The sequence below is a fragment of the Rhamphochromis longiceps genome, linkage group LG10 (genome assembly GCF_057381845.1).
Source record: "Rhamphochromis longiceps isolate RC_006_pf linkage group LG10, R_longiceps_female_GT1.1, whole genome shotgun sequence".
NCBI lineage: Eukaryota > Metazoa > Chordata > Actinopteri > Cichliformes > Cichlidae > Rhamphochromis > Rhamphochromis longiceps.
The window spans coordinates 19289564-19311492 of NC_140566.1; the positions used below are offsets into that span (position 1 = coordinate 19289564).

At 41.5% G+C, this 21929-nt stretch overlaps 2 protein-coding genes across 7 annotated transcripts; one reads left to right on the forward strand and one right to left on the reverse strand.

Annotated features, from left to right (window-relative positions):
* The first annotated feature begins 386 nt into the window (after nucleotides 1–386).
* Nucleotides 387–18625, forward strand: supt20h (SPT20 homolog, SAGA complex component). 6 transcript variants are annotated; one of them, XM_085420739.1, is made up of 24 exons: nucleotides 387–542; nucleotides 1056–1151; nucleotides 1295–1330; nucleotides 1483–1608; nucleotides 3029–3155; nucleotides 3252–3355; nucleotides 3530–3646; nucleotides 3756–3809; nucleotides 3957–4096; nucleotides 4305–4461; nucleotides 7628–7684; nucleotides 7834–7911; nucleotides 9518–9687; nucleotides 9786–9818; nucleotides 9924–10035; nucleotides 10193–10298; nucleotides 11975–12130; nucleotides 12497–12809; nucleotides 12895–13010; nucleotides 13208–13263; nucleotides 13865–13978; nucleotides 15573–15663; nucleotides 16358–16446; nucleotides 17543–18625. In XM_085420739.1, the coding sequence occupies exons 2-24, from the start codon at nucleotides 1149–1151 to the stop codon at nucleotides 17690–17692; spliced, it is 2505 nt and encodes an 834-aa protein (XP_085276865.1). In that variant the 5' UTR covers nucleotides 387–542; nucleotides 1056–1148; the 3' UTR covers nucleotides 17693–18625. The 6 variants fall into 6 exon arrangements, with proteins under 6 accessions (XP_085276865.1, XP_085276867.1, XP_085276868.1 ...); XM_085420741.1 differs by having other exon boundaries at nucleotides 17558–18625; XM_085420742.1 differs by having other exon boundaries at nucleotides 13901–13978.
* A 2-nt stretch (nucleotides 18626–18627) lies between these two features.
* Nucleotides 18628–21047, reverse strand: exosc8 (exosome component 8). The gene is made up of 11 exons (XM_085420745.1): nucleotides 20999–21047; nucleotides 20613–20649; nucleotides 20462–20525; nucleotides 20307–20380; nucleotides 20171–20216; nucleotides 19972–20077; nucleotides 19820–19865; nucleotides 19632–19728; nucleotides 19364–19484; nucleotides 19144–19250; nucleotides 18628–18766 (listed from the first exon to the last, which is right to left on the reverse strand). The coding sequence occupies exons 1-11, from the start codon at nucleotides 21013–21015 to the stop codon at nucleotides 18648–18650; spliced, it is 834 nt and encodes a 277-aa protein (XP_085276871.1). The 5' UTR covers nucleotides 21016–21047; the 3' UTR covers nucleotides 18628–18647.
* Between the last annotated feature and the right edge of the window lie 882 nt (nucleotides 21048–21929).

A 21929-nucleotide genomic window follows, 5' to 3' on the forward strand; every position in this document is an offset into this window, starting at 1 on the left:
GAAAAAAAAACAAAAGATCAACAAAACATATTTAAGCTTAGTAATAAAGGTGACATAGTACATTAGGTATAATTTAGCCTAGCAACATTTTTGTTTTAAAAAAAAACCTTTAAAAATATACAATATTATAAGACATGTAACTGTAGATGCATTTACAACATGTTTTTGCTTTTTTATGAACTTATTCACTTATGAAATTAACTGCTTGAAGTAATGAAAGTAAATAAAGTTGAAACCTCCAGAGGTCTACATCTGCAACTAGTTATGTGCTTGCTTTAAAGTTTGGGACAGCCTCTATTTATGAACAGTTATAGCCTATTGTAAATATATAAATATACCTATAAGTCCAAGAGTACGCGCAACTTTGTAGGCGCTCAGTATGGCTCCGCCCACAGCTGCTCAAACCGGAAGTTTAGCTGTTGTTGACACACTGGAAGAAAATGGCTGCTGCTCCGACTTTTTTTCAATGAAGACACCGATATTTCAATTTCATTTCGTTTTCTTACATCGGAGCTACAGTCGACCGCTATGCAATCTAAAAGGCAAGTCGACTCTGTTTGTTTAGACTGTCGTCGCTTGTTCGGGTTGTGTCTCGGAAGACGTGAGCCTGGCAGCGTAGCTTGTAACTTACAGCTTTGCCCACTCGGAACGGGCTAGCATGCTAACGGTGGCTATGTTAGCCCAACGGTCAGGCATCAACGAGTTCTTGCTATTCAGCTGCTCTCTCTTGGCTGGGCTCACAGTCACCAGAGTTCACTAACCTTTGCCGTTTTGTTGTATTAACTCTGACACATCGTGTGGTCACGTTTACTTTGTTATTGCATTTTAAAATATAAGCTAATGGTAAAAGAACTTAGATGGAACAGTTTGGCTCCTCAGTCCTTGCAGCTGCTTGTGTGTGGCATCGCTGAGTGTCAGCTGGATGATTTGGCATCAGCACTCTCTTACCAGCGTGCCAGCAACACACTGAGTGCATCTCTATGAATGTACCAGTAATCTGTGTTTTTGTTTTCTCTTCACGCTGCCTGCGTGTCCTCTGTTGTGTTGCCGTGCAGGCTGTGAATGGTCACTTTAGGAAGGTGACAGTGTGGGTCAGAAAGGACAGCATCGTCTACCGTCACTCAGCTCGCAGCTGGCGGTGGACCACAATGGTAAGTTTAATCTCTGTCAGTTCATTCATCTCTACATAGACAAAGGACTCCTGCTGTAGTGTTTCATGTGAGATTCCGATCTCTATTGGTCTGTGACTTCCAGCTGTTGCTGATCTGTTTCACTTTAATTTTATCCCCCAAAGCAACAAGTTTTGGAATATGCATTGGATCGAGCGGAGGTAATATAACCACTGTTTTTTGTTGGTTTTTTTGCTCTGAAATAAATTTAAACTATGTACTCAGAAACATGAAGCACAATTTATTCATCGTGTTATTAAGTTCTTTCCTGCCCCATTATTCATTAATAACGCGTGTGTTATTTGTTATTCAGTACATTGTTGAAAGTGCTCGACAACGACCAGCCAAACGAAGAATTTCATCTGGCGGGAGGAAGAGTTTGTACCAGAAGCTCTATGAGCTCTACATAGAGGAATGTGAGAAAGAGCCAGAGTTAAAGGTTTGTGTTATGCACCATGACTCACTTGTTACTTGGTAATTACTGGATCTAATAAAACCTTACTTAAAACCAAGCTTGGGGAATGATTTGGAAAAAGTGGATTTTTTTTTGTTTGCGACACAAAACCGCTTTGTTTCCCATCACCTGCACAAACACGTTTTAGCTGTAGTAAAGTTAGAGAAACAACAATTTTGTAACAGTTATTTACCCCAGTAACTTGTGGATCCAGAACTTACAGTTGGTTCCTGCTTTTGTTTACTGCGAAACCTGCTGAATTAACGTGACATAACTCACATTATTATCTTTAAATAATATAGGAATAAGCATGTACATGTTTATTAAAGTATTATAAACATTAGCTCAGGAATATCTAAATTGGCTTTCGTATTTGTTCATTGGAGAATACACATTCTATCATTTTTATAAATTAATGGATCTGTATATTACTGCTTCACAAATTTGCCAAACAAGTTAAAGATTCTTGGTTTGATCTGGGGAGTAGACACAGATTTCTTTAGGGCTGAGCAAGGAAGGTCATCCAGCGTAAAGATCTGCCAAATCCAACATGCTACCTGCTGTGGCAACCTCTTGTGAATAAGGGAGCATTTCAAAGTACCTTTTATTTTATTTGTGTATTTTTTATTTAAAATTGTCATGCCACTGGGGAGGAAAATTGTTGGCTAAAAATTCTCTTAGAGAGACAATTTGTTCAAGAATAGATTGACATACTTTTTCTTTTGTTGTTTCGATTGTTTTGATGAGAGTTGTCAGATTTTTAAGATGTCTTTTCTCAAATAAATCGTAACCTAAACCCCACCAATTGTTCAAAAAACAACAACAAAAAATGTTGTTCAGCAGCCTCTTGCAGGAACTACTTTCCCTCTAACTAACCACATTCACTACATAACTTTGAAGAAGGAAGTCTATATCTAGCTGTGATAAGAGATTATTGCCAGTAACAGCATGACAGGATATAATCATTTACGGAGTCGTCCTCCCTAGTGGCATGCTTGCTTTTTCATTGAAGGAAAAGAAAGAAAGAAAGAAAGAAAGAAAGAAAGAAAGAAAGAAAGAAAGAAAGAAAGAAAGAAAGAAAGAAAGGTAAAATAGACCCTATGTTAAGTTGCTTATGACAAGGTTTGTGGATTTTCTTCTTTTTCTTTGGAAAGAGACACTGCTGCTAATCTGTATACATGTTTCTTCATTTTTTTGGGGGGGGGGGGGGGGGGCGGCATCTTAGGCTTCACTTCGAGGAGTCCTTGGTTCTGTAGCACTCGCCACAAGAGAAATATCTTTTTTCTTTTTTTTTAAGAAAATTTTTTTTTTTTTAAATGCCATTAAGCAGGTATAACTAATAAGGTTTGTGCTTCTAATGAGGAGAATTTGCCTTTTGTGTGTTTCATTTGCTGTCTCTCTGAAGAATTTGAGGAGGAATGTGAATCTACTGGAGAAGCTGGTGTCTCAGGAGTCTGTATCATGTCTGGTGGTCAATCTGTACCCTGGGAATGAAGGCTATTCTTTAATGCTCAGGGGCAAAAATGGATCTGGTAAGTCAAGTTAGATCATTACATTGACCGTTGGGTTTTGTTTTTTGGCTCTTTGTGCTGCAGTTGTCTCACCTGCATGTTTGTGTTACTTTCTAGATTCTGAAACCATTCGCCTGCCATATGAAGAAGGAGAACTGCTGGAGTACCTCGACGCTGAGGAGTTGCCTCCTATTTTGGTGGATTTGTTGGAGAAATCACAGGTTGTGTGCAAGCGTGGTGCATTTTGAAATCCAATCATTTTAAACAAAAGATGGTGCAAAAGTGTCACATTTCTGCTTAATTATATAAAGAGCTAAGAACCATGTAAGGTTTCTATTTTGATTAATGAGCTCCCTGTGTTTGTAACCACCTCTCGGTCATGCTTTGTGTGTCAGGTGAACATCTTCCACTGTGGCTGTGTAATAGTAGAGGTCAGAGACTACCGGCAGTCTGGTAATACCAAGATTCCCACCTATCAGAGCAGACATATCCTACTGCGGCCAACCATGCAGGTAAAGACAGAATAAGATTATGAGGAGGCATGAGTGGAAAACCACATTAGATCTTTAGCACAATAAATCTGACTTACATTATATTCATAACAACTTTGTTTCCCTGCAGACTCTCATCTGTGATGTCCATGCCATGACCAGTGACCACCACAAGTGGACACAGGTAAAGTATTGTTCAGTATGTTTTATCTGAAACATGTAGTTGTGTGTTTTCATTTAAAGTGCATTTGGAGTTACTAGTGTGGTGCTCCATCCCAGAATTTTCCAGGCTCAGGTGTTTTCTGTAACATGTCCTTTCTCTTTGCTTTAGGATGACAAACTGCAGTTGGAAAGTCAGTTGATTTTGGCTACAGCTGAACCTCTGTGCCTGGACCCCTCCATTTCTGTTACTTGCACAGCTAACCGCCTGCTTTACAACAAACAGAAAATGAACACTCGCTCCATGAAACGGTATTGAATACCCTCTCATGCTCATCTAGGTTGAAGCCAGCTCAGTGTGAAATCGGTTATGCCAGGATAAAGATCTCATTTACGGATGTTTATTTTGTGAAATTGAAGGCAGGGAAGTGCAAGCTCTGTGACTGTATAAAGGAAAAAAGCCAATAAATGAAGCAAAGACCTTGGTTTTGTTAACACGCGTTAATTGTTTGCTTTGTAGGTGTTTCAAGAGGCACTCTCGGGCTGCACTGAACAGGCAGCAGGAGCTGTCCCACCTTCCCATACCACCACAGCTACGACTCTACGACTACCTACAGAGAAGAAAAGAGAGGAAACCCGCGCCTGTCATAGACCTGAAGATCTCAAAGATCGGAAACGTAAGTGGGAAACATCCACACAGTTTGTAGAGTATATATCAAGGTCCAAAAGTATGAACTGGGACTACTACTATTTTATTATAGATTATATTTGTATCTCCTTGTATTTTGTCTCCTCCATTTGGCTTTATTAACAGTATGTACTCCACAAGTTTGTGTAAAACCTGAGGGTCCATGTTATTATAATGGATGCAGGTGATCCATTTTTTTATGCCATGCCCCTCAATTCAGGTTTATTTATGTCGCTTCAAATCACAAGTTACAGACCTTGCGGTATTCAAGAGGAAACCCCAACAATGAGGCAATCCCCCTCATGATCAAGAAATTGGGACAATTGGAAGGAAATATTTAAAGAAGCCTCCAGCAGAATCAGGGTCAGGGAGCAAAGAGAGCGAAAAAGGAGATAAAACTAAACACAGACGAATGCCTGAATTGTGCTTTAGTTCAGGCATTAGTCTGAAATCTATGAAATCTACATGCAGGAAATCTACGTTGTAACATTGTAACTTGCAGTGTAACTGCAATCCCCTCTTAGACATATGCCATAATCCGCGCCAGTCATGCTGCGTCAGCCCCAAGTGTTGTTGCATTTCTCGGGAGGTACACATCAGGTTACGTGGAAGGTGAGGGCCTGAATCCAAACTGGGATTTGGTTTCACAGCAGAGGGCCCTAATAGCTGAAGGCACTGTCTCCTGTTCTAATTTAAGGAATTCTAGGAACTACAAGTAAGCCAGCAGTTTGAGAGCAAAGTGTGCTTTTGGGATAGCATGATACTAAGAGGCCTTTAAGATATGATGGGTCCTGATTGGTCAAGATTTTGTATTTTAGGAGAAGAATTTTAAATTCAATTCATTCAATTCTAACAGGGAGCCAATGAAGAGAACCTAATATGGGAGAAATATGATGTGTCTTGTTAGCACTGTTGGTGCAGTATTTTACATCCACTGGAGGCTTTGGTAGCCTCTAGGCTACGCGTGATTGACTCTGAGAAAGCCCTTCTCAAAGACAGCACAGTTAGTTCTGATGCTGCGTTTCCCGCTGTAACTATGTCATTTAGTAAGTAACACTGACCTTTTCTGCAAGTAGCTGCACCAAGGTGTTTTCCTTGTGGCTGCGTGCAGCAGGGCTGGGGGAGGGTCTGTGCTGGCGGACGTAGGTTACTGGTCTGGTAGCCTGGCTGCCCCTGAGTGGATGCGGGGCAGGCGTGGGGGCTTGGGGTTCATGGGTGCTTCGCCTCCGTGCTAGGGCTCTGGCTGGGCCTTGGGGGCCGAGGTTGTGGGCGGGTGGGTGCATGGGGGCTTAGCCCTGGCGCAGGGGGCCTCTGGCGCATCGGCCTAACTAGGGGGCTCTTCAACTGACAGGGAGTTTGTTCCATCCTTGTCCACTCTGCAGGTGGGGGAGAGTCATAGGAGAGGTGGAGAATAAACTTAACCTGGGTGTCTATTGTCTTGTGCAGTCTGGGAGATGATTGAATGTTAGGGTGGGTACAGTTTCCTATGCGGTGGGGTCAGGTGGGCTGCCCCGGGTCCTGTGGGGCTGGGCGGTCCTGCTGCCGTAGGCCCCAATCTGGATGGGCCTGGGCTCCCCTGCCTTGGTGGGTGCCGAAGGACGGGGGTGCCTACTGGGGTCAGCGGGGGAGCTGGCCCCAGGGAGGGGCATCTTGCTCCTCCCTTCTTTTCCTCCCCATCCCCGGCTGCCTCCCTCTTCCTGTTCCAACACACCCACCCACACAAGTAGGGCCTTGGGGTGCGGGTGTGTCACCAGGGTGCAGAGGAGGGATATAAACTACACCTTTATTGGCTGCTATTTCCAAGCACATTGTGCGCTGTCGGTCCTGCTTGCTACACAACAACATTGAACATTTAGTATTTACTGCTGTTTACACTTAGCTAGATTGATGTTGCTGTTTTTTTTTTTTGCTTGTTTTCTCTTCTTTTTCTCTCAACAGGTGACCCAGGAGATTTTTTTTCCTCTTCTTTCTCTTTTTAAGTACCCTTTCTCACTGTCCCGCTTCCCTTCTGTTTTTCTTTTCCTTCATCTTTCTTTCTTTCATGTCTGCCCCGTCTGTAACAACTGAAAATAAAATAAAATAAATAATAACAACAAAGGTTGATCAAATGGACCAATACGGCAAGGCCGTGATGATCCATTTGGCAAAGTAAATCCATTGGGTATCCTTGTTGGTCTTCAGACAACAATTCTGACGGCTAAAGAACCAAATGGGACAGGCAAAAAAAAAAAAAAAAAGTAACACTGACCTGGAAATTCGAGGTACAGCCGTATTTATAACAGAGTTGCTGTGGCACCAATATGAGCATCTTCTGCTTCATTGGGAAGATATAGCTCAAGGATATCTGACCTTTTGTACAGAAGAGTTAAGATAAATGCCAAAAATTTGTTTCAATTTGATTGCTGCATTAATTGTTTTTAGCTCATCCAGTCAATGGCCCTATAAGTTTATTCAACGGTGAGGTATCTGTCTGTTCCATCCCTCCACAATTCACAAGAATTGCTACTCCTCCTTGATCTGTCAGATTTTAGTGAAAGAATAATAATTAATAATTCTGGATATGACTATTTGTAAGATTCTTTGATTTCTTAGTGGATTTAAATCGTCGTTAGATTACACAGCCAATCAGTGACAACAGAACTTATAACCTTAATTCTGCACAATCACTTCTGAATTGTGATGGCTCACGAGCTGGATGAGCTTCTATCTCACTGACACTTTCTGTGTTTTTGAATGTTTCTAAAAGCTGATACTTTTGTGATCATTTACAGTTTTACATGAAAACGTGACACATAAATTTGGCAGACGTTTTCGTAAATGAGAATCATTCGCCTGTTTGTTATGACAATATAATTGTAGATGATGTTACTTTGCATAACAGCCATGGTAAAATCTCGGGTCTATTCACTGTGTCCCAAAGCACAGATCCCATTTTTTTTGTCTATTTACATCTTTCTAAATTATCGACTAAACCCAAAGGGAGTCATTAGAACAATAGGTGAAAACAAGTTGGTGTGTCAGTACTCTGGTGTGTTCCTCTTTACCGTTAACTATCGTTGACAAAAATCTCACGTCACTTAATTCTCACAGATTTTCTCTAACACCTCCTGTTTTTCTTCCTGTGGTTCTGGCTTGTCAACTATCATCTCTTGCAGTGTGTTGACATGTGGAAGCAGAACAACTGCCAACTAACTGTGCCCAAGGAAATTGATGTGAGTGGCTCTTTTATAAAACCCACACTTAAATACTTGATCCAACACTACTTATAAAAAAAACAAAAACACTTAATACCACACAAGTGATTGCTTGGCAATGAAATTTGCATCCTGTAACAGACAGTTTTATATGTATGTTGATTTAGGTGGAAAAGTACGCTGTGGTTGAGAGGTCTTTGCAGTTGGCAAGCTCTGAACATAAAACTGTGATCTGGCCTGCTGAGGTAAGTTTTGCAGCAGATAACCTTACATTGTTGAGATCATTAATGGCTGTTTGCTGTCAGAAATAAGCAAGGAGTGTTTGTTTAAAATGGTAATTATTTCTTTAAAGGAAGAAAAGCAAACATTTACATTCTCACACTCTACAGTGTAGTTCTTTCACAAATAGTGACACAGTTTCTGCAGGATGGCAGCTTAACTGGAAAGTGATAAAGGTGCTCTGCAACTTGGTTTTATGCATTTACTTAACCAGCTGAGCCGAGTCTCCTATTGCAAAGAGATGTCACAGATAAGTTGAGCTTACTGGCACAGACTGATTCCAATTCTTTTCTATTTGTAAATGAGGCGGCAGTTATATACTAATCTTTTCCAATTTGTCTGAGAGTGATAGCAGTCAGTCTGAGTCAGACCACAGGTGTTTAGAGACATCTCTCCCACCAAGCAGCCTTTGCAATTGCAAAGTGTTTGCACAGGATACATGGTGGGAGGCAACCAGTCTCTAAAAAACTGAGATAACTATGGTGCAGCTACTTGCAATTGGTCTTCAAGGGCAAAAATAAATTTAAAAAAATTATGCAGTCCACAGATAACCACTGATTTTTTTCCCTATCCACAAGGAGGTTGTCCCACTTTTAATGTTGTGGGACTGACGAATAAAATGACCGAGCTGAGGTTGTTACTGTCACCTTTTTATGCTGTGTTTTTTAAATACATCCAGTTGCTTGTACTATTTCCTTGTCCGTCACAAATCTGCTAAAATTTTCTGATATGATTAATGATGGTTTTCAGTCATTTTTATGTGATAAAATAAAATAAATTAAAAAAAAAAACACACAAATTCTACAAGTAAATTTACATCAATTTTTCATTTGTTTAGGCAATACTTGTTCATCAGGGTCTTGTTCAGCCTTTGTCCCCATGCTTCTGTTTAATCTAGACATGCATCATATTTGAAGTGTGTTGCATTTAAAATATTTTGTGTAAAAAAACAAACAAACAAAAAACTCAGAAGCTTAATTACCAACAAATTACACTAAAATATAAAGTCATAAATTATGACTCCACATTAGTTTCCATTATCCTTTGCTACAACAATCGGTTAGTTTCTGTTTTAAAAATGGGGAAAAAACGTTGGAGAAGTAGATTGTTAAACATGTGGCATGTAACATTTTACCATTAAAAACATGATAATGGCAAATATAAATTTGAAGTTGGGGTCATCTGGTCGCCTGAAGGTTAAAGAATTGAAGCTCAATACAGGGAATGTGTCTTTTAATATCCACATTAAAGACTGCTTACTCCCAACTCTCTTCAACCTCTGCTTCTTCTCAATATGTCTTAATGTGTTAATATTATATAAAGTCAAAATATTTATATAAACCAAGTTAGCAATACTATTCTCCCAGTATCTACAATTTCTATTGTGACTGTAGCATTGGAACTGAAGATGCTACAGGTAGTTCTACCATACATTAAATATACGGACTGTATGATTACAATACTTAGTTGCTAAATTTTGCACAAAAATATAATGTCACTGCACACATCCATTTAAGGTGTTCTTGTCATTAGATTTTTTTGTCCTCTTATTTTTTTTTTTTCCTTACACAGGAAGTTGTAGATGACTACACATTTGAGTGTGAAGTTGGGGGCCAAGCTCAGAGGACCAAGGTTTCTATTTTCCAGTCAATGGGAGACCCGCTTGTGTACGGGAAGATCTACTGTGCTAAAGAATCAAAAGCAGAGGACGACAGTCCAGACCTAAAGCTCATACATCCTCCGTAAGGACACCTTTAAGACAAACTGGTTATATTAAACTGAATTTAAAATGCTGCTTTGATTAAATTAATCTTCATCGTTTTTTGTGTGTCATTCACAGTTTCCTCATAGGTTCAAAGATCGATGCGGACCGGTAAGTCACATTGTGGGCTGCTCTTCAGAAATTCATTCATTCATACAGACTTTTTAGGGATCTGGTGTTAGAAAGTGTGATGCAAGGTTTTTGTCTTTTTAACAGATTTCTTACTCAGTACAAAGGAGTGTATGAGAGAGACGTCAAGTGTCAGGTCAAAGTGTCCCATAACTCAGGCAACATGGGTCAGGGGCCTCCCTCCCCTAGCAAAGATGAGGTAAACATGAAGATTCATACTTCTTTGCCTGGGAGATTCAGATGTGTCAAACTAATCAATATTTGGTGATTTGGAATTAGTGCAGATGAGAACATTACTTTCGGGTTACTCTTGTTATGCAGTGCGGCTAAAAAACAGGTTTAACTGTCACACGCAGGGTGATGGTATTTCTCCACTGGTCCAGACTTCTCTGTTGGGAAAAGGGGTGAAGCACCGGCCCCCTCCCATCAAACTGCCGTCAGGATCAGGAAGCAGCTCCTCAGGTACAACTTCTACTTCTAGTGCGATTGTTCATTGACGTCACACAAATCCTTAATTAGTGGCTAAAAACACCCCGTATTTGTGTGCTACTTTGAAGGGAAAAAAGGGTTGCAGGCAAATCTGATAGTTTGATTCTTTAGGATAATTAAGTTGCATTATAAGAGAGGCATTAAGTGCACTGCAAACATGTTTCTGAGTCTGTTCAAGGTCATTCTCAGCAAAGGTGGAACCAGATCTGCTCTAATAGTGCATTCTTTTTGGAAAAGAGTATTATAAATTAGAGATGGACCGATCGATATTACGTATCGGTCCGATACTGACCTAAATTACTGGATCGGATATCGGAGAGAAATACAAAATGTAATCTGATCCATTCAATATCACAAAAGCATCTCACAAAACCTGCGACATAACGTAACCGAGCTCATAACCTTAGCACGTCGGAGCCGTATACATCACGTGATAGAGCAACTGTGGCCTGCGCGACCTGTCGGCGGTCTGGTTGAACATTTGGAGACTCGCTACGTGCTTCCAAACCAGCATTTAATCTCTGAGAAAGCTGTCCCAGAGAAGTAAACTAAGTGTGTAAGTTCATCTCTGAATGTTTGTAAAGCATTCCCACGTTAAGCTTAACAACCGATATATGGAGCGACTGCCTCTTCTCTCCCCCTCCCTCTCCTGCTGCTACTTCAATCATGAAACTGATCAATGATCGGCTGATCGGCTTTTCAGTCGCGAGTCCGTCTCTCTTGTTAGTTTATCGCCCACTTTGCACCAGAAAGAGGAAACCAGCGGATAAACAACAGCAGCACGTTTAAGCTTGATAATCTGTTGTTAAAATTTATTTAATATTACTTTGTACACCAGGATCCTTTTCTACGTAGCTGACGGCTGGTAGGACATTAACAGGGAAGGGGGGGCACAAAGACATAGTTTTCTTTCTAATTGTTATGTCTAACTTTTAATAAATAATTATCTGAATCTTACAACCAATGTTTTCATCTGATGTGAAATGTACAGAAATCCATTATTGTATATAGGAACTATTATGTCCAATTTATAACCTAGTAAGCTACAGTAATTTTTCCTTTGGGAAGGTACCATCTGTGCAGTCTGCAATTCTGTTGAAGAAAGATGTTGAATCTATTTAATTATTGTAGAAAAATTATTGATTTCTGTGCATTTCTTTTTCTTTTCTTTTTTTTTTTTCACGTGCATTAAATGAAAGTCGATTATGTCAATTAAGCATTATGAGGTGGAGGTGGTTTCCTATTTTTTTATATTTTTTGCTGGGAGTTGGCAACCCTATTAGTTAGGTTGCTTAGTATTTCCACGAATTACTCTTTAAAATACCAGCATAGGGAGGATGGTGTAGGTTTAAGTTTATTAGATTCATCAGTATTGCTGAACTATGAAATATTTTGGGTGCAGTGTATTTTTTGCATACAGGTATAACAGAATAGATTTAGTTTTGTTTTGTTTTTTAAACTTGAGTACGAACTTACACAAAAAGCAGCAAGATATTAAAAAAACGTTTTATTGATTATAAAATACGCTAGATCTGATTTATATCGGTATCGGCAGATATCCAAATTTATGATATCAGTATCGGTATCGGACATAAAAAAGTGGTATCGTGCCATCTCTATTATAAATATGTTATGTCTTTATTTTTCAGGTAATCCATATAGTTCACAAACCACCAGTGGTCTACTTAAGTGTCCTACACCCCCTCCAGCCAAAAGCCAGTCTCTGAACAGAAAGCACTCAATGGAGCTGGGCCAGGTGGGCCTGCTGTCACCTGCCTCCCTCTCCCCAATGGGATCCAATCAGAGTGAGTGCTGGAGTCCGATTAGTTATTCTGGAATGTTTTAAATCTGCTTTAAGCTTCTGAATTTTCCCAATTTGGAGTTTTTGAACATATTCTCATAAATTATGTTGACAAAAATGGAAAAACAGTAACATATTGGGAGCTTAGCAAATACACATAATACTGGACAACTGCAAGCCCTATTCTCTGAAGTATTATCAAAGGATTAACTAAGATGTCACGCAAATTGACATTAAAAGGGGGATCAGGTTTTGGTATAACTAGTGCCTCATAATTTAAATTTAGTTTTAATAATGGATTTTAATTGACTGAAAAGTACTGTGTCTTGTTAAAGTGTTGTACTATTTTGGCCCTCTTTCCCCCTTTCAGGATCGGGAACCCCCAAGCCATCTACCCCAACGCCTACCAATACGCCATGCTCGACCCCTCACCCCCCTGATGCCCTCTCCGCTCCTCTCTCAGTGACCCCTACCCCTTCAGACCCTCCCTTGGTTCAGAACCAGTCACAGAATGCCCTCCTCACGCCTTTTACCCAACAGCCGCTAGCTTTAAGCCAGACGCTGCCCGTCATGACCATTCCCCTGCCCACCATGGGTACATCCATCACCACAGGAACCACATCGTCACAGGTCATGGCCAATCCAGCAGGGCTCAATTTCATCAACGTGGTCAGCTCAGTCTGGTAATAATTTTAAACTGTCTCGAATGCCACATAGCACCTGCTGATCACTGTCACTTTTAATAATGATCTTGTACTGTCTGTGTAGCAGTCCTCAGGCTTTGATGAGTGGCTCCAATCCCATGCTGGGCACAGGCTTAAACCTGAGTGGAATCCTGCCAACTGGAGGGTTGATGCCTACCATGCAGTCTGCAGCACAGGCGGGTAAGATTCCATAGTTATGCCCCCCTTTTTATTACCTTTGCATTACATTTACAGAGTTATTTTTTAATTAAATCCAGTTCTAGAGAGTGTAGCTGTCCAGTAAAAAAAAAAAAAGACTGGGTCTAATGACATTAGAAGAGATAAGATAAAGCCCTGATTGTCTCGCTGTTTCGTGGTAACTCCGATTTGTTTTCCAGGGAGTCCTTTTGGCCTGAATAGCAATGCTGGGTTGAGACCTCTTAACCTACTCCAGGTATGACTCTACAGTTTAGTCTTAACACACTTTCAGTAGCATGCACTGGGTATTTGTTTGGCATAGTGACTTAGTCCTGATCTTCATCTGTGTTGGCACACCTGAAATAGTGAAATCAGCAGCTTAAATTTCCCCACACCTCATTGCATATGCAATGTAGTGTAAACCCTTGAAAGTGCTTTAGTGCAATAAGGGGCATGCATCTTTTGTTATGCAATGTCCTGGCCTGAACAACAACTTAGCTTTATAACATTTTTACCCCCTTTACCTCTTGAACTGCTAAGAGTCTCTTAGCAAAGGTTTTTTTTGCTAGAGGAATAGCAGCAGAAGAAGTAAAGGATGTAATCTGAATGCAGACACAGCCTGTTTGAGGATCACTGCTTGTGCCATTCCCTTTATAGTCCTTTGTAGCTCTGTTAGTCTGATAGTAGTAATGATCAGTGCCGATCTCTTTGTTAACGCTCCATTTCCTTTTTCCTCCCTTTTTGGTTATGTGTGCATCATTCCTTTCCCTCTGCCTTCCCTCTGTCCTTCATCCTCATTTCCCTGTGTTTTATTCCACCACTTTTTGTTCGTTGGTGTGTGTATTTTACATCTTCAGATCCCCACTGGTCCTCTCATCTTTAATTCTCTGCAGCAGCAGCAGCTGTCTCAGTTCTCCCCACAGCAGAGTCAGTCAGCCACCTCCAGTCCTCAGCAGCAAGGGGGGGAGACGGTGAGACTCAAACACCATATTTTCATAGTATAGAAGAACACATCTTAATTAAATTACAGCAACAGAGGGATGTTAGAAATTATCTTCTAATAAATATGAGAGGTTTGATTTTGGTCATGTTTAGTGTCCATCTTCACAGATGTGTAGCTTGGCATCATTTAGTTAGTTAGCTTAGGCACACCTATTAAAAAAATATAGAATACAAAAACTATTCATACCTGTGAACTGAGAAAACTAGCATGGTTTTAAAGGGAGCGCTGTACTGCCTCTTTTCCACTTGAACCTACTCGGGTTGACTCGACTTGGTTTTTTTAGGGTTTTCCATTAGGTGGCAGTACCTGCCATGTACTTTTTAGTACTTATTCAGCCCAGGGATCCAAGCGATCTGAGTCGATCCGAAAATGTGGCATCAACAGATCTCATGCGACCGATTGGCCAATCAGTGGCATCACTCAATGAGTCATGAGTGCGACTCCTTCACAAAAATCCAAGCCACCATTTTAGATTAAACGCAGCTCTACTCAATTTCATTCATTTTCCATTACAGTTGAGTGCCATCTCAATGGGTTTTCCGTCATTATAGCAACACAGCCAAAAGTCCCATGGCGTCATTTTAATGCGACACAACACAGCAATGGAGGATATCGAGATGATGGTGTACTACGCTGGGTTTTTGGCATTTCCCTCGTTGCTGTGTTGTAAAAATGTTGGGTTTGATTTTTGGGAAGGACTCGCCAGTGGACTTGATTGGCCAGTCGGTTGTATGTGGTCTGTTGATGCCACATTTTCAGATTGGCGAGTAGGTACTACAAAAGTACACCAGGTACTGCCAACTAATGGAAAACTCTAAAAGGCCAAGTTGAGTTGAGCTGAGTAGGTACAATGGGAAAAGGGCTATAATTAAACTAATGTGATGGAGTAACTGGGCTGCATGCCAGACTGACTAGGAAAAAGTCACAAATACAAAAGAAATGTAGTCCTAAAGAGGCGAATGAATAATGGCTTTAGAACAACAATTTGAAACTACTGAACCTGATAAATCCTGCTTGGATTTGAGTTGTTGCGAAATATTTACACCTCTTAATAGTTATTGAGACACTCTGCATCTTAAAAAAGATTAATTTGAACAAATCTGATTGGAATAACAGGGAATGGCGTCTAGCGGCCGTGATGTACAGAATCTGTAACCACTGCCAAAACATTTCACTTCCTAACGATATGGAACCAAAATCACTACTGCTTGCCCCTTTTAAGTTTTTTAAATATATAATAATAATAATAATGGATACTTTATTGATCCCCATGGGGAAATTACTTGTTTTTCTCTGCATTTGACCCATTCACTCAGTGAAGCAGTAGGCAGCCCACTAAGCAGGCGCCCAGGGAGCAGTGTGTAGGGACGGTACCTTGCTCAGGGGTACCTCAGGGTAGCCGTTAAGTGGATTCGAACCGCCGACCTTCCGATCATGGGGCGACCACTTTACCTACTGAGCTATCCCTGCCCCACATATATGTGTGTGATTTACTGTCACATGTTCTGCTTTGGTGGCAGTTGTGTGTGACAGCCTTGTGTTGTCTTTGACTTTCTTCATAGAGTGACCAGGGGTCAGATCAAAGTTTAGGGAACCAGCAAACGGCTGTCATAAATCTGGGAGTGGGAGGCTTCATGTCTCCACAGGCAGCAGGTATGAGCCGCACAAGCACACACACACACGCAAAACATTTCTCTTCATTAACCTGTTCCTAAACAAAATGACACCGTGACACTAACTAGTACTAATAAGATAAGATGTACTAATGTATTCATGACTGTAATTACTGTTCGTTAGGACTCTCAGTCTGTAACTAAACATGACCATTTTGTTGAAGTTAGCCATTGTTCCTCTCAGTGGAACATGTAACATCTGACAGGAGAGACTCAACTTCCCCTTCTTCTCTGCCACATTTTCTCTTTTCTTTTTTAATTGGTTTTTTTTTTTGCCCCCACCCTTCTGTCTTTCCTCCTACACTGTCCTCCTGTCCCTCTTCTCAATTTGCCCTATTCGCTAAATTCCCTGAATCTCCCAATTCACGCTATTTCTCCATAATGCGCTTTTTAAAACTCAACGCACACGGTCATTTATCTTTGGCCTCCCTGCAACATTTGTTTTTGCTTCTCTCTCTTCCATCTCTGTGTGTGTTTACGCACTCCTGAAACCACAACTCACCCCTGCTCTCCCGCTAATCCTCGCAAATATTCTACTTTTTTCACTTGTTCATTTCCTGTCTTTACACTCCCCCCCCCCCCCATTCCTTCTTCTGCTGCTTCTTTCCCTCTCGCCATCATGTCCTTCCCTCTGGGGCTCCCTGTCTCCCTCCTCCCCTTCCCCTCCACCTTAGTGCTGTCCCAGTTGGGCTGTGGGCTGGACGGGTCTGGGCCCCCGCTGCCTTCTCCAAGGCTTCAGCAGCAGCACCAGCCACAGATCCAAGTAATACGGCAACATTAACATCCATATACACATATAGAGTTTATAAGAGCTGTTGAGATTAGACACACCTGCTTCCACCAGCTCTCCTTGTTTTTATTTATCTTGCAAGCTTCTGTTGTGCTGCACCATAAAGTGTGAGGGAATTAGGTAAACTAGCTTTATGACATATAGATTTAGTATTTTTATCACGTTAATGGATTTTAAAAATAGCTTCCATCCATAACCTTTATATAATACGGAGATAGTTTTAGTATAAACCGTATTATTTTCCTAAAATAAAAAGTTTTTATAAAAATCTTCTTTCAAATACATTTTATAGATAAACACCATTCACTCCATATTGTGTTGTATGTTTGGTTACTATGCTGTTTGATAAAGACCACAGTAGCCCCAGTACTTCCAGCAACCCACACACCAGAGCTCGCAGCACTTCCAATGGCAACAACTAACAAAGTGTCAGAGTGGGAGGCATGTTCTTGCACAGCCATTTAGCAGCAGGTTCTGAAACTGTGTCACTGGGAACAGACCGCTGAAAGGTAGCCGACGGCATTGCGACAGAGACATTAAGTTGTTCCACTGTAAGCATGAATCTGAGTTAAGATTTTTTTTCTTTTGCCCAGTTGAGGTTGCTGGCTTACTCTGAGCACAACGCACGGTTTGCTGAGCTGCATGTTTGTTTGTTTGTTTTTATGCCAGGATCACAGCCAATAATTTTTGTCTTCCAGACGCCACTGGTGCTGCTTGACTGTATCCCGCCTCACTCCCCAAAACATGACATGCCCCAAATCTTATCTCTTCCTTCCTCTTCCTTCCCCTCTGCAACCCATTAACCACTCTCCTGTGTTTCTCCGCACACTCTTCTTGTATGTTCTATGTATCAGGCTTCACTAACCCATGCCAGTTGTACGACACAAGGCACTCTGCTAGACGACGTTTTAGCAAGGGATTCCAGTTTACATGTGTTAAACGAGCTTGAGATGCTTACATAAATCTTAAAGTCAATATCATTATTTCTTTCTGCATTATCTTATTTGTCGTAACATACTGAAGTCTATTTTTTTTGTCCTTCTTCCATGTTTCTTTTTGCACTGAACAGTTGCAATTCTTGCAGCACCAAATGCAGCAGCAGCAGCAAATGGCTATGGGAGCAGCAGCTCCTCAGGGGGGAGTGCCACGGCACCATACCGCCAGCCAACCAAGAAGTAAGAGGAAGAGGAGCACGCCTCAGCCCCTCCCCAAATCATGAAAGACTTAAATCACACTAAAACCTTCCCCCCACCCAAATCCACACACAAAAGGACGTGAATGATCCACATTGTGCTCTTTACCTGCCTCGCTGTCGAGAGTGTAGGCAAAAAAACAACAACGAAAAACCCCACAAAAAACTCTTTTCTGTTTGTCTTTTTCTAGCTGACAAATTTGTATGTAATGGTTGTCAGATGTTTGGGAGAGAACCAAAACTGTGTCCACCGTAGGGGGTGAGGGGGGGGGGGGGGGGGGGGGGGGGGGGGGGTGTTAGAAAAGGGAGCCCTAAAGTTAAAAAAAAATTATTAATGCTATTTTTTGAGATGACACAGAAGAGGATTGTTGTAGGTAGTGGGCTTCCACAATAACGCACCACCCCCCTCCGTTGTGGAAGAGCTGTCTCTGATGGAGGCCCTGTGAACTGAGAGGATCGCAGATGCACATTCTCAGAGGATTCCCCTCGAGAAGCCCGATCCTCCTGCCTCTGCTCGGTTGACCCAGGTAGAAACTGCCCTTTAAGCACGGATCCCGACAGAGCGTACCGACACCAAATCCTCCCTGTGTAACCGTTACATGTGAAATGCAAATCTGATCTTGGAATTGTGCCTGGGGGCAGCTCTCTACCTCTCAGTCTGTTGGAAGTCTTTCTTCTTTTAAGCAGTCCCAGCACAGGGCTCAAACGAGGACTCAAGATCATCATGCAAGATGGTGTACCTGCTTTTGTACAGCACATTTTGAAAAGGCATTTCCTTTTAATTAGTACAGGAGCCATGAGCATATTCTTACGAGGCATCAACTGAGTGTGTGTGTGAGACATTTCCGGACACTGAGAAATAATTTTTTAAAGCGGTCTTTGTCAGCAGTTTTATTGTTATTAAAAAAAAAAAGAATATATATTGACAGTGAAAAATACAACTTTTAGATAAAAAATAAATAAATACATCGTCCGAGTGTCATTATTGTGCCTTCTTCACACTGTGTGCAACTTTGTCAATGAGTTTCTGGATCTCTCTCTGTCGTGTTGTTGCTCGGCTGATACACTCCTGCAGCCTCTCTCCTGACAGTGATGTCCCACCTGAGCAACAAGTAGCAATGTATAGAACAGTATTTCCCAGTTAAGTTAAAAATGTCTTTTTGGCATTTTTGAGTTGTTGTTGTTTTTTTAATTTCTGTTGACTGAACCTGAGTGTTCATTTTGAAGCCGTCAGTTTATGTTGGTGTTACTATTACACATGCATTGATTCATACAACAGGGGTATTTTGAGGATGGTTTTTTCGTGTTAATACTAAATCATCGTGCCAGGAAGGACATTGGCATTAAATCTGGCAAATCAGCTACACGCTTTGGCTCTTCCAGTAAGGGATAAGCCCAAAATATCTTCAACCCAATTAGATTCATGCTACATACCATGCAGTCTCAGAAAGGCAAATCCCTTCAAACTTATTTCTCACCTGGTTTGTGCACAGAGCAGAGCCGGTCATCCTCATCAGTCACCACCGTCAGGTTTGCTGTTGACAGAGTCTCCTCCTCAGCTGTGGGGTCCACAATCAGTATGGAACTGCAACAAGATTAGGCCAGGATTAGAAAAAGAAGCACATGTCACTTAAAAATAGAAATTATAAATTTGTTTTTTGGGTTTTTTCTTTTTTTATAATGGCTAGACAAACTTACTCATCAAAGATGCAAAAAGAAGCGCTGACCAGATGTTTGTGAATCTGAAGCTCACGTCTCTTTTCTAAATTCACCTCTGGTGCAGAGGTCTCCTTGTTGATGGTGACTTCTGGGAGTCGTGCTGTGAGGAGCCAGGATACTGTTAAGTTCATGTACTGCTTAAAGAAAAACTACTGATTTGTTTCAACTACTGATTATTACCAGTTACGACACATGGACTTATTTTAATTTTTTTTTTTTATTTACATTACAGTAGAAATTTACATACTGTTCTTTAGAGCAGCCAGCAGAGCGATAACACAAGCATCCAATATGTTCCCATCATAGTCGAGACACATGAGGTCACAGTACAGCACCCAGCAGAGCTGCAACAAGAGTCCGCAGTTTTAGTACCCATGGCTGGATAATTAAAGGTCAAATTGTGTGTCAGTGTAGCTCCGCGACTCTTGGGTTTACCTTTCCTCTGTCGATGCACAGATCCTCTGTTTTTATCACTTCAGAGCTTCAAAAAGCCACATAAAAACTCAGTTAAACCAGCACCAGGCTTAAAAACTGTCACTCATTTAAAATAAAAACTAAAAAAGCTAACATATATTGAAGTCGCGCACCTTTCAATGACATCAGCGATAAACTGGCTGGCAGCCTGGGCCTGCTCTCCCGGTGGTCCCGGACGAAAGCGAGAGGAACACAGGGGTGGCAGGTCCACGTTGGGCACTGACAGAGATGACATCAATGTTTGAATGATGTGATATCAGATAATTAACAAAGAAAGAATGGGAGAAAACGAAGACTTCTTACTACACCTACCAATGTAGCCTTTACCAGGTGCCTCCACTGTAGGGTTTGTTAGCTCCTGCAGGAGGAGGAGATATAGGTGAGTACTCATCAACCTGGTCCACACTCACGAAATAAAACAACAAAAAGGAAAAGCAAATGTGTTTACCGCTTTAATTCCACATATGATTGTGGTGTTTCCAAGCTTCACCAGGGCTGAGCCATCTGCTGTGGAAATTGACCCTAAACATGGAAATAAAGTTAAAAATCCTATGTAGGTTACAGAAACTTCTCTCTCGCACACACACTGTGGGGAAGTCTCACCTATGTTCAGTGTTGTGGTTCTGAATTCGGTCAGCTCTCGTCCATCAGGCCGACAGTTTTCTTTCTGAAGAGAAACAAATAACAGTTCATATCTATCCAGAGAGCAACACTTGTCTGTCAAGTGTTGGATAAACTTGTTTTCAACACTGACCAGAAAGCTCCGGTGGTACTCCAGAGGCTCAGCAGTCCTGCAAGTTAAAAGGGAACGCGGTAAAGAAAGCCATAGCACAGACACATCAGAAGCTCCGTCAGAAACAGCACAGCGAAGAGAGTGACCGAGTACTCTTGCTATACACGTCAATGACAAATATCTGAGCCAGTCATAAACTACAGCTGTGACACAAGAATGAATAAAGTGCGCTGTATGTCACGTGCATGATGTCCGGAATTTTCGTTTTATTTTGTGTAATAAATAATTTAATTTATTATAACACCAAATATGCATTTGCTCCGCTGGTAAGTACAGGAAAAAATAAACAGAGCAAACTAAAAGTGATATTTTCACTAACATAGAACGGAGAGCTTGTATATTCTTACTTGAAGCCAGCCGCCATGATGTTTTGATTAACCACGTTGGTTCGCGCTATGACCTACGGTAGCCGGGTAGGAAGAAGCGCATAACCAAAGTTTAACCAAACGCGTTTCTAACCAAATCATAGCATTATACTGTCCATAGTCGTCTCTGATCAAATCTATCTGCAAGTAAATAAACTCCAGCCATTTATTGAGTTGCTTTTTATATTTTTGTTGAACTTGTAGGACATTTTCAGGAAACATTTCCGATAGGTTTTACAAAATCATTTTTGTCCAAAATATGACCTTTAGGGAATTGGGGGACTGTTTGCTGGGATGCAGGTTGTTGTTTTCCATAAATCCATCCATCCATCCATTCGCTTCCGCTTCTCCTTTTCAGGGTCGCGGGGGGCGCTGGAGCCTATCCCAGCTGTCATAGGGCGAGAGGCAGGGTACACCCTGGACAGGTCGCCAGTCTGTCGCAGGGCTAACACACAGGGACAGACAACCATTCACACTCACATTAACTCGCACATTCACACCTAGTGGCAATTTGGATTATCCAATTAACCTATCCCCACAAGCTGCATGTCTTTGGACGGTGGGAGGAAGCCGGAGTACCCGGAGAGAACCCACGCAAACACGGGGAGAACATGCAAACTCCTTTTCACCCATTCACACACACATTCACACACACAGGTGATGGCAGCTACATTGTAGCCACAGCTGCCCTGGGCGCACTGACAGAGGCGAGGCTGCCGGACACTGGCGCCACCGGGCCCTCTGACCACCACCAGTAGGCAACGGGTGAAGTGTCTTGCCCAAGGACACAATGACCGAGACTGTCCAAGCTGGGGCTCGAACCGGCAACCTTCCGATTACAAGGCGAACTCCCAACTCTTGAGCCACGATCGCCCTGTTTTCCATAAATGTTACAACAAAATGTTGCGGACTA